Source organism: Kogia breviceps, chromosome 5 (genome assembly GCF_026419965.1).
Source record: "Kogia breviceps isolate mKogBre1 chromosome 5, mKogBre1 haplotype 1, whole genome shotgun sequence".
Taxonomy (NCBI): Eukaryota; Metazoa; Chordata; class Mammalia; order Artiodactyla; family Physeteridae; genus Kogia; species Kogia breviceps.
Window position 1 is genome coordinate 97,955,180 of NC_081314.1, and position 19,978 is coordinate 97,975,157.

The 19,978-nt window shown below is 36.8% G+C and overlaps 1 protein-coding gene across 2 annotated transcripts in view; it reads right to left on the reverse strand.

Moving 5' to 3' along the window:
• ALCAM (activated leukocyte cell adhesion molecule) overlaps positions 1-19,978 on the reverse strand; it is a 208,914-nt gene that overhangs the window by 23,982 nt on the left and 164,954 nt on the right. Inside the window, exons 7-14 of one of the 2 annotated variants that reach the window (XM_059064317.2) lie at positions 19,137-19,264; positions 17,285-17,417; positions 12,177-12,289; positions 9,978-10,113; positions 9,737-9,870; positions 6,818-6,950; positions 4,900-4,938; positions 4,492-4,609 (exon numbers count right to left, since the gene is read on the reverse strand). In XM_059064317.2, coding sequence (XP_058920300.1) covers positions 4,492-4,609; positions 4,900-4,938; positions 6,818-6,950; positions 9,737-9,870; positions 9,978-10,113; positions 12,177-12,289; positions 17,285-17,417; positions 19,137-19,264 — 934 coding nt within the window. The remainder of the gene's footprint in view (positions 1-4,491; positions 4,610-4,899; positions 4,939-6,817; positions 6,951-9,736; positions 9,871-9,977; positions 10,114-12,176; positions 12,290-17,284; positions 17,418-19,136; positions 19,265-19,978) is intronic. The other variant, XM_059064318.2, reaches the window with a different exon arrangement.

Here is a 19,978-nt window from a genome sequence, read left to right on the forward strand (position 1 = left end):
GGTGAGAGGCCACATCAGCCCTGCACTTGAGAGCACACCCTTCCACCCTTAGCACTATATTAAATGCCAGCAGGCAATCAAAGTCAGAGATGAAGTTTTAATTCCAAAGAAGTCCTGGTGAGGCAGCAACATATATTTTAAAGTTTATATGGGATATGGAATAAGATATTGCATGTGTTATCTTAGGCAGATTACACTCACTGAGCCCTAGATACTATGAAATATGGTTACCTTATTAAATTTACCTCATTAAAATTTGAGGATTTGAGTAAAAGTACAAAAAGAGAAGAAGATGCTTACATAGTAATAAATGAGGAAAGTCACTCAAAATGTGCTATAAATGGTCCTTCAGCAGGGAGTCTGAAAAAGTTCCCTCATGGGAACATATATTTGATTTTAGACAGAGTATTGGTTGGAAATAGAATTCAGTTAAAATGAACTTTCTTGCAAGATCCTGTTCCATATATTAAGAGATACTAATAAGAAGGGTTTTAGAAGTCCTTAATTTAACAGTATTTCTTGAAGTTTGGGGGTTATAGGCAGTCTTCTTTAGTCTTTTGCCAATTTAGGACTGTCTTTTTTTCCCCTAAGACAGTAGTAGAATAGTAAAGCATTATAAAAGGCAAAATTGACAAAGGATATTTGTGATTTTTAGACTTCCATATTGCCTACATATTGTACAAAAACTTCATGAAAATAGTCACGAGTTCCACAGTTGCAAAAGATAAATCTCTTGGTAAACTTCCAGTATTCACACAATGTGTATTTTGAGATTACAAATGTCTGGTTAATGCTTACTTCCAGTTTACTGATAAGAAATATGGTGGTCAAGGGTCTCTTAAATGCAACCAAGCTGGAAATTATGGTTTTAATACAGTTCTGAATAAGTTTGTGGCTACATCATGCTACCTTACATTTTCCCTTTATCGTTGACTCTTTTAATTTTTCATTAGTTCTTGTAATATAAGATATGCAGGAGAGAATTTCAAACTCAAATAGTAACATTCAACTTCCTGCAGATAGAAAAACAATGTTCAGAGAACAGGATGGAGAGAAAGGGAGTAAATAATTTAAAAAGTCATTGAATTATCTCTAGGTCTTTAATGTTTCCTATCTGTTAAACAACTAGATACGAACTGGGTTTAGTCAATTAATACCTTTTGCCTGGAACTGTCAGTTAATACCCTACATACACAGGAAATGATTCGAGTCATCCATTCTCACTATCAAAATATCTCAAATTAAAAAAAAAAATTCCAGTGAGAAGTTATATGAATCAAAACAGCAGAGGAATCATGAGCCCTTATTCTGCAATGAATATACCATATCATAGTGTCAAGCACAACTGCTAAGCATATCCTTTCCATATTTAAAATATAAAAATATGTATCTCATATTAATGGAATGGGGAGTGCATGTTATTTGAGTAGCCACTAGGTATGTTAACAAATGTATTCTTAAATTCTACTTGGGCATAAAAGATTGTTTCCCTCTTTTCTCTCTCCACTGACTTTTTAAATTGTCAGTGCCAAGAACTAACATAATTGTGGCTCTAAGTTGTTTGCAATAATGGGTGACTCACTAAGATTGTTGATGGTATTATTTTGCAGGATGGTAAACACAAGGGTATATTTCTTTAGGTATCTGCGGAAAAAGTATGGACCATATCTTTATTAAAAATCTCTCACATCCACGTAAAATGGTGATGAATTAAGCTAAGACAGAAATGAATCTCTCATATTGATTTGTAAAGGTGAAGTTATCTAGAAGAAAAAAAAGAGAGTATAGTAGACCCAAAAATAGACTTAGCAATTCTTAACCTGAAAGCTCTTATTATGAATCTGCACTTACTCTGGACACAGGTGTTAACAATAACTCATATAGCAAAAATGCTTGCTTATCTCAGAGGGCAGTAGAAAGAATAACTAGTTAGGAATGTGAAGCACTTAGCAAATCTTAAAAGTTCTGCAAATTCTTAAGAAAAACACTTTGATGCTTGGGGTAAGAACTGCAATTTATTATTTTGATTACCAATAATACTGACACTAGAAAAGTTGGTGCACTTTTCAATTAAATAACAGTTATTTAGACAAATGTTCATGTCAGATGGTAAAATAAGCACTTAATTTAATGAAGTACTTTAAAGGAAATGCATGAAGTCTTAACCCTTAACCTAAAGACACTATGAAGCTAAATGTCCAGCATTTTTTTACCCATGATTTTAATTTTGGGTTACCGTGTGGTAATTACAAATGACATAACTAAAAAAACAAAAAACCACACACACACACACAATTTTTTTCTATTCATAGAAGGACAAACAGGGTATGATGAGACATTGGCAATCAGAATAGGATGATCAAGGACGCTGGGGGAGCTCCAAGAATTTAACATTCATTTGAACATAATGTAGAGGACTGCTGTTTATTTTTCAGCTCAATTCCAGGATACAGAGATATTTTATTTTCATTCTTTTAAGAAATAAAATTACTTTGGAGTGCATCAGAAACCCGAGATAAATAAAACCAAAATACCCTAGAGGCCAAGCTGTTAGATTTGTGAGCACCTCACTGTGGATTATAAAGGTAGGATAAGATTTTGATAGTCAGTAAACACACACACAGAAGGAGAACTTCTATAAGATAGATACCACCTCTGGGCAACTGTTTGCACTTCCTTTCTTTTACATAGTACAGGCAATCTTCTACATTTTCCATGGAAATCATGGGCACAAAGCAACATGAAGTGTTTGTAGGTAAAATTTTCACTGAGAAAAAATCCCCATTTGTTATCAAGTGATAGTGCAGACTGTTCAAGATTGAGGACTGAAGTGCCAAGATTAGAACTGACTGTGCCCTAGTGTGAGTAGACATGTATATCAACTACAACACACAACAGCAATGTGTTTCTGCCTTATGTTACTGAAAAAGAGAAAAAGTAAGGCATAACGAGAGAAAATAAGAACTAGTAACTAAGCACAAAGATTCTAAAACATCACTGCCTTAAATCAAATATAATTCTGTCCCTTACAACTGTGTAATCTCAAGCAAGTCATTTAACCATTCTTTGCCTTAGTTTTTTCCAATGTAAAATATGTATAATAAGAGTACCTACTTCAGAGATGGATTGTGAGAATGAAATAGAACTCAGTACATGCTCACATTATGTGACATTAAAAATTCTGAGCCACTGCCTCCCTTTGATGGCAGCTCCATTCAAATATTACTTCACTGACATTTGTATCTTTACAGGGTGAGATCATGGACCTGATTGAGTCTGTTTTTTCTTTTGATTTTCTTTTAAGTTAACTTACCTGAGTTGTTGAAAGGGGTTATATCAAGACATAAAGAAAATATAAAATAAAGTCTAAAGTTGCCACTAGCTATACGTATCCCCTTGCAAAATTCAATTTCCTCATTTATTAGATACAGGAGTTTGAAACCCATGTTTGAAACCAGGGGTATACCACATAATCACCAATGGAACTTTTAAAAAATACAATGCTAGAATTGCATCTCTGACCCGCTGCATCTGAACCTAGGGTCAGAGCTGGGGCAATGAGGAGTACTAGGCATGTGTGTATGTTAAGAATCTTCATTGGTCAACTGGATTTTCATTATAAACCACTGTTAGATGATTTGTGAGGTTGATACCATATGTATTATTTCATGACTCTAATAATTTGTAAACATCATCTAAATCTTTTTTTTTTTTTTTTTGCGGTATGCGGGCCTCTCACCGCCGCGGCCTCTCCCGTTGCGGAGCACATGCTCCGGACGCGCAGGCCCAGCGGCCACGGCTCACGGGCCCAGCCGCTCCGCGGCACGCGGGATCCTCCCGGACCAGGGCACGACCCCGCGTCCCCTGCATCGGCAGGCGGACTCTCAACCACTGCGCCACCAGGGAAGCCCATCTAAATCATTTTTAAAGTAATCTTGGTACTTTGTCTAATCATTGTTTTAAAACTCAAGACAACATAATGATGACATTTTCCCTGAATTAGATTCTTCTATGGAACAAAGTGACCTAACTAGAATAGAGAAGTAGTGACAAGATGGCTCTACCTCACCAACACTTGCACTGCTGGCCAGACCTGTCACTACAAAGACAGCCGGCTGTCCCTGCAGGATGTACTAACCGCTTTTACTTAATCTCCAGCAACCTCAGCCAAACTGTTTAGAATGGCTGACTTTTAGGCACTACGTGCCTTTTAAAAATCTACCTAAGCATTGAAAAAACATCAAATAATTGAATTCAGACTACTGACTGAGAAAAATAAGGGGACACAGGTGAAATCACTCCAAGCCATGTCCCCAGTCTTGGTACTATAGTCACAGTGAAATGAAGACAAAACATGATCAGCCTGATTTGGGGGATATGTCTTTCCTATTATAGAAATTACATGCCCGGCTGAAATGAGCATAATGAACACACTGTATTTTCTCCCAGTGAAAGTCAATGAACAATGAAGATCTTTTTTCTACAACTTACTTTGATTTCTTCATGTACAGCCAATAGACGACACCAGCAACTAGGGCAGCGAGGAGGAGACCAACAACGATTCCCACAATTAGTTTTGCCTGGTCATTCACCTTTTCTTTGTTTTCATCTACAACAAAAAAGAAAAGCCCATGCAATTACAGACAGTGCCAAGCATTTGTGAAAATAAGTCAATCTATTTATAATTTCTTATTAAAAATGACTGAGGCTCACTACTAAGAGTAACATGCAAACTTGTACTTTTAAAGGATTAAAATTTTAGCATTCTTACTCTCTTGTCTCATTTGCTATTTTAATTCAAGTCAAAACTGTGACAGCTAAGAAAATTACTTATACAATGACACTTCATAAATCTTGAGCGGACAGTCAAGGAAGAAGAGTCGGCAGCATAGTACCTACCACTTATCTCGTCTGCCTCATCGTGTTCTGGAATACTTACTGAAATGAAAAATGTTAATATGAAATTAAAAACAAAATTTGTTGATATATGAAAGTCACCTTTACCATTATAGTATGATGTAAAAATACTCAAAGATAAAATATCTATTCTACAGCTAAGGGTAGAAAAAAATTTACATTTAATAGAGTGTGAACTTCCCTACAAAGAAATTCATCTTGTTTTAAAGAAAGGAGAGTAGTTAAAACTGCAAAGGTATTAATCTACCATAGATAACTTCACAACTGACAAGCTATAGTATTGATTTGACATCCATATTAATTTCCCCACTATCTACCACCTTTTAATAGGACTTCTTTTTTAAGAGAAACAAGTTGCAGTGTATGAAACCTTCAATGTAGTGTTTCTCAACGTTTTTCCAATTTTCTGGCCTCAATGGAGGAGAATTCATTTTCATCCTTTAGCGTCATGAATTTGCCACTAGAGACATTCTCAAAGTGGTAGGGGTGGAGGTTAAAACTGGGGACGTCTCAGAGGTGACGGGGCAATATATGTGGTGCTTGTAAAAGCCCTCCAAATGACTCTGATAGTGCCGTGCTCCTGGCCCATGTTAAGGATTGTCACTGTGGTGGATTATCATCTAATATTAGACTAAATAAATATTCTTCTATGCACATGGGCTTCCATCAGAACTTCCAGTGATGTGTGTTAAAATGCAGATTCCTAGACCCCTCCTCATACATACTATATTGGAATTTCTCAAGGTGCTCACTGAATTTGAAAATGACGGTATTAGATGTTGATCAAACCACTGCAAGGTCTAGAAAACCACTATTCGATGGGTTAGAATAAAAAGAGAGACTTGTGTTCAGGAAGAAAGGATAAGTTCTCTTTTTAGGTAGGACAAGTCAATACTCACTGAATTGAATTCAGAGAAGTCAGTGCTCCTATTTTAGAGTTAAGTTCATTTGGTTCTTTTCTCCTGTCAATCCAAAAGGCTTTTAAATTCCAGTCATATTCTGTTAAGGACCATTATCTTTAGATAATTATTTTCTCCTAGCTCCAGCTAATTCCTAGCCAGTATATCTCTATCCTGCTGATGTCACATACAGGATTCCAACTGACTGAAGAATGAAGGTTTGGAGGGTCAGTTAGCATCTTGTCCAGAACTGAGCCTCATTCTAAGCCAGCCCTGATTTAAGAACTGACATGGCAAAAAAAAAAGAATTACAGAATTGAAGATGAGAGATCATTTCAAATTAAGTAAAGAAGCTGCTACTGGTATGTTTCCATTACATTGATTTCAGCATTGACAGATTTTTTTCACTTTCTCTGAGATAATCTCATTTGTTTGATTTTGTAACCTATGATTCAAATATGATATTCAAAAGCATCAATTTTTGAAACTAGATTTCCGGCATTCTGATATCAGTTTTACTACCAACTTGCTGAATGACTTTAAGCATGTGGCATCCCTGTGCAAAATAAGAATAGGATACATACTACAAAGAATTGAAATGCAAAATAATAGATAAAGGGGAATTAAAAATTTACCAAAATTAAAATTGTTACAGAAATGTTTTCAGATAATCTTTGAATTATCTGTACTCTGAACACAAAACATGGATTAAGTAAGAGCAACTTAGTCTTTATCCTCTGTTGATCCTGGAAATATTCCTGTACAAGATAAAGTCTCTGACCCATAAAACATGAAATGATTTAACTGTCAAGACAAGGATTGTATAAGAATGGACACCAGGAAAAAAAAAAGAAGAACCTTATGATGATGATACCAAATGCAAAATAAATAAATAAAACTTACCATAATGCAGCACAGGAAGATGGAATTGAAGATTTTAAACTAATGAAGAATAACTTCAAATTTTCTTACATTTTTAATGCCAGAAATGAAATACTCACTAGCAGAGACATTCAAGGAGTTTACTGTTCTCTCCAGCTGGTTTTCTGCTGTGCAAGTTAATGTAACATTCTCTTCAGGGGAAATGATAATTTTACTATAATACCTGCCATTGATATAAGGAGATTCCTCTGTCTGGAAAAAGTAAAGGAAAATGGATTTAGAAATGAAAATGAATTTAAAACATGGGAAAGAGTAATATTGAATGAAATGGGATAGGTGTGGTGTTCTGTCGTGTTATCTGGCGTTCAAGGGTACATGTAAGGTCATAGATGAGACCAGTTCAGGTTTATAACCACAGCATGGAGGACAAAGAGTAGCAAATCCATACCTGGATTTCTGTTTATGCTTCTATTATTAATTCTAATAATTAAATCAATTAAACTCTTCTTTTTCAATAGATGCTCAGGTTAGTCAATATTTTGACATGATAGTACCTGTCTCAAAATAATTAGTTAGAGATTAACTCATCACCAATTTTCTCCTAATAAACATGAATTTAATTCTATTTGTAACCTATGTCATTGTTCTTCACTACAGGGGTGAATCCCTTTATCTTAAGCCATGATATCTAAGTGCATATGTATGTATGATTTTCTCATGGGAAAAAAAAAAGACTATTTTTCCCTCAATTTTCTTGAGTTAAATACAGAGGATAGGTTACTTTTTTCAGTGACTGGTAAGTTCATTCGCTTTTTGTGAGGTATTAATGAGGATCATCACTGCCATTTAATTCCTTCAAACATAAGAGAAAATTCACTTTAATCTCTTTCCCAGGACATGACTCCTAAGTCCAACTTCACTAAAGCAAGCATGTACTTGTATTCTTTTCTGAGACATATTATACACACCACATCCTGTATTGTTCTCTATGTGCTTTCTCCGCAACTACATCTTAAAGGCCTTGAGGACAGGAGAGAGCCTCATGATTAGACACATCTTGGAGCCCCTGGGGTAGGGGTGGGGCACAAGTAACAGTAGTTGTAAAATAATAGATTCACCATGTGACTGAGGAGGGAACAAATAAAAAATTATGGATGGATCAGCACAAACCTAGGACAAGAAAAATAATGTATCACCTAGTGGCCCAGAATCAGTCCTTCTCCTTGACAATGAAGAATGGCATTATTATTTTATCCTCATAGTAAGTTCACCTGCTTTTTCTCCACTTCCCACTAGTATTTTTTTTTTTTTTTTTTTTTTTGCGGTACGCGGGCTTCTCACTGTTGTGGTCTCTCCTGTTGCGGAGCACAGGCTCCGGACACGCAGGCTCAGTGGCCATGGCTCACGGGCCCAGCCGCTCCGCGGCATGTGGGATCTTCCCAGACCGGGGCACGAACCCGTGTCCCCTGCATCGGCAGGCGGACTCTCAACCACTGCGCCACCAGGGAAACCCCCCACTAGTATTTTTCACATAACTTTCTCACTGAGTCTTTGTTTTTATTATGTTTCTTTGTTTTTATTATGTTTATCTCTACAATACATTTACTTATTTCTAGGATGGCCTTTTAAATCGTTGTATCTTTTTATTCATCAAATATTCACCAGATGCTTATTTTTCTATTTTCTTTGTTTGCATTACCCAGTACCAAAAGTTATTTTTGTTGTAATTATGACTAAATTGAACTAGAGAGCAAAAAGAATAGAGGAGAAACAGTCATTTTTTATGCCAAAAAATAGATGTCTACATTGTCAGCAATTCAGGTCTTTTTTCTGAAATCAAGAGCCTTTTTGTCCTCCTCAGGCATGTTCTCTTGCTTGTGTGCCCGCATCACAGTTAACCAAATCAGGAGGCATTTGCTTGTGTCCACTCCTTTGGGGACCTTCCATACTTGAGTTATGCAAATTTATATCCATCACCCATAGGTGAAAGAGCCAAAATTCACCTTGCTCTGCAAAACTACATTGCATAAGCTGGACCAGCAGCCCAACTTCCCTAGGCAGAGAAAGAATGGACATTTTAACTTTATATTGAAACTCTGGTTTATGCACGCCTTCTCAGATTTCAACTGGGTCTGAAGCTGGGAAGAAGGCAGTACAGAAGATTCAAACAATCAAAATGGCACATCTGGGTATTCCTAAAGAGTCTTTAGGTGGCTGCACTGAGAAGACGGACACGAAGACAGTCTTAGAGAAAATGGAATTAACAAGTATGTCAGTAACTCAAGCTGACTGGCAACTTAATGGAATCATAGCTCTGAACTGTTAGTGACAGACCATATTCTCATCTTTGTGTGTGTGTGTGTGTGTGTGTGTGTGTGTGTGTGTGTGTGTGTGTGTCAAAGAAAATTAATGGTAGTGTTCATAAGTTCTTAGCCCTTTACTACTACAAACTAAAATGGTGTGACAAAGGTACAAATATTACTGTTTATTTTATGAATACTTTATGAATATTTTTGTTCAGCAGGAACCAACCTAGACACTATATATTTAGCTAGCCTTACTCTGGACCTGGCACACACAAATCAGACCATATGTTCACAGTATACTATGTTCTTCACCACAACCCAGGGCCCAGTTTCAAGAAGAAATAACCCTTAATGTGCATACGTAAGCAAAGTATAAGTGAGGCCACTTATACTCAGATGTGGAAGTTCATGATGCAGGAAAGCATATACCTTAGTGCTTTAATCACCCAAGTTTCAGGAATTAATGATCATGGAACAACACTTAATTTATTTCCTTTTAAAAACAGATATTGACCACAACAAAATGATTCTTCCATTCTCCATGGCCCTATGATTTTAAAATTCTCTTTGAGTGATGGTCTTCCTTTGAGAAAATTAAGAAGTTAGCAAAAGCTTCTTCTGAAAACATACTGCAAATTTCATGTTGATAACAAGCTAGCCTACAGTTTAGGTACCTAAATAAAACCCCACATTGGACCAAGTTCAGCACAGAACAAGAAGACAAATACTTGCTTGGTTTATGACGCTTCCGCTGCCAGTAATTGTCCACTGTATAGCTGGCTTTGGAAAACCTTCCACATGGCAGATTATTGTTTTAGACAGTCCACTGGGATCAGTTTTCTTTGTCATTTTGATTTGAGGTTTTCCTAAAATGTCATTACACTTAAAATAAGATGTTGAACTGAGATCATAAAAGAAAGAGATATTAAATTCTCAAAGAAAAATTTAAATTGGTGCTCACGTATTTTATTACCTTCTACAATCAGAGTCAATGACTCTCTTTTCTTTAGTCCTTCGACCTCTTGCAGAGCAGTCTCACAAACATAGTTTCCAGCATCTTGATAATGGAGACTAGAAAATGATGGGCTAGATCGAAGCCTGATGTTATCCTGATTAAATAAAAAGTTAGTTATGTCACATGGCACAGTTATAACTCTCCATGTATTTATTACATAATAATGAAGCCCCAAATTATACTTCTGGGTCTAATGAAAATGAAAGCTTCTTTTTTTAACTTCAAATTCTTTCAAAAATAGATTTCCTTTTTCCTCTGTACTTTTAGAGTTAGACATATCAGAGTTTTACTTCAGACTCTTCCAGTTACTGAATTTATAATTTGGAACAAGTTCATAAACTTCTGAGACTTGGTTTCCTTATTTGTAAAATGGGGTAGTAATCTTACCATATTGAATTGTTATGAGGACTTAATTATATGCATAATATAATGTGTTTACATTAAGGAGAATTCTCAGTTGATAGTAGCTACTCCTTATAGTAAATGTAGATGAATTTGAATTGACAGATATTGGAGACTTGTGCTACATAATCAATGATGGATACAAATACCTGAAAGTCATTTTATAGGAGACACTTTTCAAGACAGGGGATCCATTACACAGCCATGGCAATTATGACAAAAATGATTTTTAAAGAAACTTTTAATAACAGATTACTATCCTAATTCCTATGAACAAAGGAAATGCAACATTTAATTTTGAAAATCATTTTACATATAGAAAATAATGCTATTTACCAGAAATTGAAATGCTCCTAAGAAGACAACTAAACACAATCTTAAGATTATGTGGTATTTGTTCACTACGAATTTTTTTCCATTTCCATCAACTAACCAATGGCCAGGCAATATTGATCAGCACTACTGACATGAGGTATTTAATCAACAGCAGTGACTGCAGCTGATGTGGAAACTGGTTTAGCCAAGTTTCTCCAGTCCTATAGTAAAACAAACTGTGAGTGTTCATATGCCTAGAACTTGTCTAGCCCTTTGACCATTAACTACTACAAATACTTCATGTTAAATATTCATTTTAACTATCTGAGTAAATAAGAAGTTGTGATGAGGTTGTGTTTAAAAGAAAGTGAAATAAGAAACTGAGCTTTAAGAGTAAGATAACAAGTAACAGAGGATCTGGCATGAAAAGAGTTATGAAAGCAATAGAAAATAATTAACATTTTCATCAAGAAACTCTAGCAATAAATTTCCCACAATTTTTTTACAAAGATAATTCTTGCCAACCCCTATTTTAAGTGGTTTGTATGTGTTTTGTCAACACATCACTGGTTAAGTGCTCCTGTTGTATGCAATGTTCTAGTAATAAATGGACTGTGTGTTCAGATACATTAGCCAAGGATTCCAGTGGAGGCAACATAGTTACAACCTTGCCCTTTGGTGATAACCTTGTCTCAAATCACCAATTACCAATTCTACTTTCTCACTGTAAAAAGATAATAGCAATGTTTGGGTCCCTAGGTAATGGCCTACATTTCAGACAATTACAAGAATATAAGTACTCAGGAAATACAGACAAAGCTCCTAGTATGTTCCAGGTGCTCTACTATGGCCCAGGGGTGAAAAGAGATCTCTGCCTTCAAGGAGCTACTAATTCATGGAACCCACATTCAGACACTTAAGGTCAGTTTCAGCAGAAAGGCAGAAGGTTATGTGACTAGAGTGCAATATTTATGCTGGGTAAGGCCTGAGCTCAAGTCTCCACTCTGTCACCTGTGGCTCTCTGATTTCTCCTGCCTCAACTTCTTTTGAATAATGTGGGGAAATAACCATTTTCCTACATATTTCACATGGTTGTTGTAAACACACTGTTTATAATGTTGTGGATTAAAACACATTGAAAGTTGTTAATCCCTAAAGGATATAACTGTATATGTGTTTGTATCCATGTGCATGTATGTGTATAATTACTCAGTAGATATACATAATTAAATTAATGCCCCCAACTAAGTTTCAGAGCATCAATTGTATATGCCATAGTGATGCTGAGTACCTCTAAAAGTTTATTGTGGTATGATTTGTATTATATAGAGAGAAACAGAGTATGAGTGTGGGTGTTTAAACATATTGTAAAAATATATAAGAGAAGCCTAAAAAGGAATCAGTTCAAACAGTGGAATATTACCAAGGAATATTACTTACTTTCATCCATACCACAGTTGCGTTCCTACTAGCAGATATTGTGCATGACACAGGCAGAGAATCGCCAATCTGCTTGGTCACTTCCCCACTTGGGTTTAAGGACAAATCCAAATCTGTGAAGCAGAAAATATGCTTGAAGTGCAACTCCAGAAAGTAAGATAGTCAAAATATTTTTTGAGAAGGAAATAGATGAAAGAAAAAAAATCCTTCTAACTGCACTTGAAATTCAGAAGTGATTTATGTGACTGAAATAACTGAACTGTAGCATAATCAGTCTAGCTTTTCAAGCCAGCTTTGAGATCAGTTTGGACAAGTGAATGATCAATCTAATTGATTATGCATTTATTTGCAGTTAACATGATTGATATTTTGACTGCATGTAAGTGTTCACCTGGGGTCTATCACCTTAAGAAAAAAATTCTTAAATCACTTCCAGAAGAAAATAAAGAAAGATGATGACTAGGTAAATATTATAAAAAGAGTTGATAAGGCACACCATGGGAAAATCAAGTATATTTAGACAGCAGGTGATAAACTAAAAAACCATTAGGTGTCTACGTGTTTCTTCAGAGAGAATTGACTATAATGGTTAGATATTTTTCAAAAATGCTATCCCGTTTCTCATGCAGTTGAAATTTTAAATAAGATTTATTATTAGGTACACTGTCAGCAGATACCATTTTTTAAAAACAGAGTATAAATACGTCTAAGGAAGTAAAATCTTTCAGATGGAAAGTAATTTCTATAAAAATCTTACTGTCATAGTATGATCTGTATGAGGAAAATCCAGTTCAATAGAACATTTATTGTACAACTACTATGTTCCAAGCACTGACAGGAGATACTGAGATGAATAATGAGCTTACAATTTACAATTTGAGGTAGAGGTAATATGCACTCAACTATGTGATGACACTACATGGCAGCATGAAATCAGCACCTAGTGGCAAACGTGCGATAGATTAGGAGCTCAAGAAATATTTGCTGAAAAACTAGAGTAAGGGTTACAGACAGAGGTACATGCGAAGACTTATGGGAGTGTGGAGAACAGAACCAACTTGGCTTTCAAAGCAGTAATAAAGGCTTTTCATGGAGGCAGTATCTGTTTGTGGCCCCTGATGGTTGAGAAGGGCTTTGTTAAGCGGAGATGTTGGGAAAACTTCTGCCGCATAAGCAAAGGCAAAGAGGTGAGAGAGCTTGGCAGATTTCACAGTGGTGAGTAAACTGGTATGAATGGTTCTAACACATAGAAGGTAAACCTATACAAGTAATTAAGGTCCGACTAAGGACTGTACTTGCCATACTAAGAGTTGGGACTTTATCCTATGGCAGTGGAATTTGCTATTGCATCCTGTGTTTCTCCTTGGTTTTACATGTTATAATTGTAATTTATTGACTGTTTACAGCATTGTTTTTAATACTTGTTTCGCCTGCTAGGCTGTAAGCATCTTTGGGATAGGGACCATGACTTGAGTTGTCGCTGTGTATCCACAGTGTCTGCCACATTGTAGGCCCTCAAAAACTATTGTTGAATGAATGAAGGGAAGAAGCATGTTTCTCATTAATATTAAAATAGGTCGGGCTTCCCTGGTGGCGCAGTGGTTGAGAGTCCGCCTGCCGATGCAGGGGACATGGCTTCGTGCCCTGGTCCAGGAAGATCCCACATGCCGCGGAGCGGCTGGGCCCGTGAGCCATGGCCGCTGAGCCTGTGTGTCCAGAGCCTGTGCTCCGCAACGGGAGAGGCCACAACAGTGAGAGGCCCGCATACCACAAAAAAAAAAAAAAAAAGGCATTATCACATAGAAAAGTGGAGTTTCCTCAGAATATTTGGTTGAATTATATTTAGATGAAAATTCAATTCAGGGCAAGTTAAAGCTTTTCTTAGCTGGACAGTTAACTTGCCAGTGAGAAGATAAAAGAAGTGATTTTTAAAGGATGATGATGGACTTTGAAAGCTTGGATGAAGAATCTATATGTGCGTGAATTGGCAAAGGACTAGTAGATGCTTCATTAGCAACTACAGATCTGTGGCTAAAAGCCTGATGAGAGGTCTGTTCTGCTACTATGTGCAAGTACTGGTTGGTGCTTCTCTATCTACTCCCTTTAGTCATCTATGGGAAGGAAACAAATCTTTTTTGAAAGCAAACAATTTAGAATAAATGGGCAAAAATAAGATTTTTATGTTTTCATTTCATGTAATTTAGAGTAAAATCTTGATTTACTTGCAATGCTATTTTAGCTTTTTCTTTTTAACAGATTTTATTGGAGTATAATTGCTTTACAATGGTGTGTTAGTTTCTGCTGTACAACAAAGTGAATCAGCTATACATATACACATATCCCCATATCCCCTCCTCCTTGTGCCTCCCTCCCATCCTCCCTATCCCACCCCTCTAGGTCATAGCAAAGCACCGAGCTGATCTCCCTGTGCTATGCTGCTGCTTCCCACTACCTATTTTACATTTGGTAGTGTATATATGTTTATGCTACTCTCACTTTGCCCCAGCTTGGCATGTCCTACACACCCCCCATTCCTTGTCCTCAAGTCCATTTTCTATGTCTACATCTTTATTCCTGCCCTGCCACTAGGTTCATCAGTACCATTATTTTTTTTAGCTTCCATATATATATATATATATATATATATATATATATATATATATGTGTGTGTGTGTTAACATATGGTATTTTAGCTTTTCAGAGCAACACAGGCCTTAAAGACCAGTGTTAAAGCCTATCTTCCAAAACCAAAATGTATTTAAATCCAATTAAATGCACTGAAATTCAATTAAACTGTTACATGCTTTTGTTTAATTTCTTTCTTTCTTTCTTTTTTTTTTTTCGGTACGCGGGGCTCTCACTGCTGTGGCCTCTCCCGTTGTGGAGCACAGGCTCTGGACACGCAGGCTCAGCGGCCATGGCTCACGGGCCCAGCTGCTCCGCGGCACGTGGGACCTTCCCGGACCGGGGCACGAACCCGCGTCCCCTGCATCGGCAGGCGGACTCTCGACCACTGAACCACCAGGGAAGCCCTGTTTAATTTCTTTTTAATCTCAGCTGATCATTGAGGTATTATGTAGCTGCAGCACAGCCTTTTGCCTAAACCTTCTGCCATCTATCCTTCTCTGCCTGATATACAGGTGATATAAATGAGAGTTCTCTTTCTTTAGCATCCTGAGTAGCTAGCATCTCTTAAACATAAGCAGATTGTACCATCACTAAGCACTGGAGATTATTGGTTATTGGCCCAAAAGATTTCATGAACAATGATATCAGAAAGTTATTCCACAGGCAATTTTATCTGCTGGTTATATTCCCTCACTTCACTTCTTTTCCCCTATGGAACAAACTTGATAAATGTCCTCAGAGAAAAAGTAGTCCAGTTGTTATCCTGAGAGGTCAATGCTTTCTCTCTAACTAGCCCCTGATGGCAGACACACTCAGATATGTTCAACATGAAAATGGAGCAAACAGAGAAGTAGCTTAGCTGTGAATATTTCTTAACAGTCCACTGTAACCACAGGGCTCCCCAGGGTGTGCTTCCAACATCAGACACTCAAAAGCAACCATCTGGTTACTCTATTCCCCGATGTACCTCCTTCAAACTTCTAGCTCCTATCTTACGTGTTTTCCAAGCGTTATGGGTAGAGTAATAGATTTAGAACCATTTCCGCAGAAAAGTTTCTAATATCTCTTTCAATTTTGAAACAAAGAAACACCCATATTCCATGGGATTTTAGTGGATCATGTCTAGAGAAACCTTACTGTAATGGATCATGTCTAGAGGTGCTGTTGGGTGCAAAGGACTTAGAAAATTTGGCTTATATTTCCAAGCAAGACTGACATTTGCCCAAAGCACTCTGTGTATTCTAGTGTCACCAGGGAACAGTTCAAATTAGCTTCCCGTTTCTACAATGCATAGGGTACATCAATAATAGAGACTGTCAGGAATTACAAAATGAAGAACTCAAGTGAAGTGTCTGTTTTCTATGTATATTTATTTTTTTCTATCTACTGCAGTAAATATAACTTTTGGAGTATCTGGAGTATAAAAGTGGGCTGACTTACTTCACTCTGTATGACAGACTCTAGGTCCATTCACCTCACTACAAATAACTCAATTTCGGTTTTTTTTATGGCTGAGTAATATTCCATTGTATATGTGTGCCACATCTTCTTTATCCATTCATCTGATGATGGACACTGAAGTAAGTCAGAAAGAGAAAGACAAATACTGTATGCTAACACATATATATGGAATCTAAGAAAAAAAATGTCATGAAGAACCTAGGGGTAAGACAGGAATAAAGACACAGACCTACTAGAGAAGGGACTTGAGGATATGGGGAGGGGGAAGGGTAAGCTGGGGCAAAGTGAGAGAGTGGCATGGACATATATACACTACCAAATGTAAAATAGATAGCTAGTGGGAAGCAGCCGCATAGCACAGAGAGGTCAGCTCAGCGCTTTGTGACCACCTAGAGGGGTGGGATAGGGAGGGTGGGAGGGAGGGAGATGCAAGAGGGAAGAGATATGGGAACATATGTATATGTATAACTGATTCACTCTGTTATAAAGCAGAAACTAACACACGATTGTAAAGCAATTATACTCCAATAAAGATGTTAAAAAAAAAAGTGGGTTAAAAGTTCTGGGTGATTTCGAAGTGGTTCTGTTTCTAGAAAATTTCTGTTGCTTGGGCTTGGGTGTTAAGAGTACACTGTAATTTAAAAAAGATACTTAATCTACACTTTTCTCGGCCAAATGCAAACCTTGTAAACTTCGAGAATATCCAAATATTTTCTTAAGATATAAAATAATTTATTTAAGATGCATGTGAATATTTTATTAATACCACAAACTGAAGACATTTAGAAAGAAGATGGAGGTTTATCACTGCCAAAAGTTGCAATTATTAGATCCATTCAAGATTTCAATATTGTAGGGCAAATCTGGACCAACGTTGGGTACACTGATGCTCTTTAGTAAGTCTATTGAAACCACATTATTTAAGAAAAATATACCTGCAATTTATTTGAAGAGATAGCAAAGTTAGACTATGAGAGGCCTTTAAAGTGTAGCTGGTAATGAAGAATAAGGTGACTTACAGTGAACTGTGATGGCTGTTGAAGCAATCATGCTTTTTTTGTCTATCAGGGAGCATTTATAGTCTCCTGTTGCATTGCGCCTCACATCTGCCAATGTATAAGTATTTGAACTTCGTATTCCTTCGGGCTGTCCCTTTTGATAGAGGCAAAATGTCAGATGATTACACTTGGTAGCTACAATAAGAACAGTTATATTTCTTGATTAAAATGACATTTTCTCAGATAAGAATAAAAGGGGAATGTATTGCTTCAATTGGACAAATGAGAGTAGAGTTTGTATTATCTGAATCCTGGAAAAATAATTGGTAATTTGGTTCTAAGGAAATTGAGAAGCTAATTTACATTGTATTGATGACATCTACTTTATTGACAGCATGGCTTGTGTTTGTTAAGGCAGATTTTAAAAAATGTCTAATATTTTATTTTTACATTTATCCCTTGCTTAACCTGACAAAAAGATTTGAGGCAGCTTAAAAGAAAACATAACATATAATCCAAATTAGGGAGGGAGGGAGGAAGGAAGAAGGGGAGGGAGGAAGAAAGAAAGAGGGGGGGGAAGAAATTTTAAAAAGAGAAAAGAAAAAGTAAAGAATTAATAACTAAGAATTAGGGCTTCCCTGGTGGCGCAGTGGTTGAGAATCCGCCTGCGGATGCAGTGGACACAGGTTCGTGCCCCGGTCCGGGAAGATCCCACATGCCGTGGAGCAGCTGGGCCTGTGAGCCATGGCTGCTGAGCCTGCGCGTCCGGAGGCTGCGCTCCGCAACGGGAGAGGCCACAACAGTGAGAGGCCCGCATACCACCAAAAAAATAAATAAATAAAATAAAATAAAAAAATAACTAAGAATTTTAAAATATATAGATGAATTAGGAGTATATAGTAACAAAAAAGATAATTGTTGTTAAAACTAAGACACAAATTTGGCTCTGTCATCCCTGAAAATCAAGGTAGAAACATAATTAGTTTCAAATTTTCATTTGTGTTTTAGACAAAACAATATGTCAGCTTATTAAGGTAAACAGAATTTTCTGTCAATATTTAAGTAGAAAGGAAATCACTTATACTTGTCTTCTGAGTAATACAGTGGATGATACTCTTAAACATTACTGAACAACGCAGTGGGTGATATTTGTGAGCAGATGCCTGCAGTAAATGCAGTACAGAGTTGTATATGGCTTCTCCCAGTGGAAGGTTATGTCAAATGCAAACCTGGGAAGGCTGTGGGAGAGCAAGCAAGTGTCCTCAGACAGAGCTCTCTCCTAGTCTGGCTCCACAGCATCTAGAATACATCCAAATTATCCTCTAGACGTCATTTCTGTCAGCTGTGATACTGATAAAAGTTGAGAAAATGGCTGTTTAAGACCACATACAATGGTAAGATACAGCCCATTGCTTTATTCTATCAAGCTAAATATAATGTGCAACAGAAGTGTCCCTATATCAGAAATTCAGGGACATGTTTAGGAATGCACTGTGTATAGATTTAGAATCCACATCAGACCATTTGCTGTCATCATTCTTCATTTTATATTTGTTTGCTTCTGAAGAGCAGATTCTTATAGTTTATTTGGATAATGAGACCTTGAGTTTCTACCATTATGGTTTCCTATGATCAGATTTTTTCCTCTCTGTCCCTGATTTCCCTTAACACTGAATTAAAAAAAGGCAAGAGCCCTGGCAGATGCCAAAAAAACTTTTAAAGGACATTCCACAGGTGTCCCTTGACTCCAAGAATAACATCCTTTCCTCACTTACGCTGCCCAAGAATATACAATTCTTAATGTCAGCCAGCTGCCAAACAACAGGACAGAATGATAGTGGTCTTGCTCAAGTAATAATTCTGAAGCACTTACTGGTAAGTAAAACAGAAACTCCTCAGGAGGAGGGTTACCATTTCCCAAGCATTTAAGAGTGATGTTGTCCCCTTCTTTGATGGAATTTTTTGATGGAAGCACTTGTAGTGTCACCTGCTCTGTAGGATCTGCAAGAGTCACAGACACAAGTTAACCATTTCATCAAGTACCAAATTACTCAGTACATACAATGAAAATGACTAAATTATACACAATCTTCTCAAGAAGCTAGTAATGGTAATTGCTAAAATGTATCTTTTCATAGAAGGATTGAAGTTAATAGCTACTTGCTGTAACAAGTACTAATCTTGGTTAGAGCAAACTACAAAGAGACCCTGTTACATAAAAATCAATTTCTTCTTAGCAAAATGTCTTTACCTGAGGTAGGAATGACCATAATTATTTTATGTGTAAAAGACCAGTAGGAACAATCTCACTGTATAATCTCATTATAAGGACATATAACTATATTACATGTATCTTACAGTTTGGAAAGACTGGAGCAGCTAGCAAAGGAGCTAAAACTATTAGCCCCTCCCCCACTCTTATTACACAATAATACCTTATATTAAATAAAAAGGAACATGAGCCAAACAATACCAGCAAGATTTATGGCATGCCGGAGAGTAGATCTTCTTTCAAAAAGATAAATCCATGTACTGGGGAGACCCTTAACACAATCAACAGAACTGTGAATGTACTGCAATTTTTTTCTGTTCATTGGAGCCAAGATGCAACTTTCATTCCATTTTGGTCATTTTTATGGTGAATATAGGGCTAAAGCGTATTCTTTAGTTGAGGCTACTGCTGAACAGTAGAATGCTAAAGAAATTAAAAGCTGA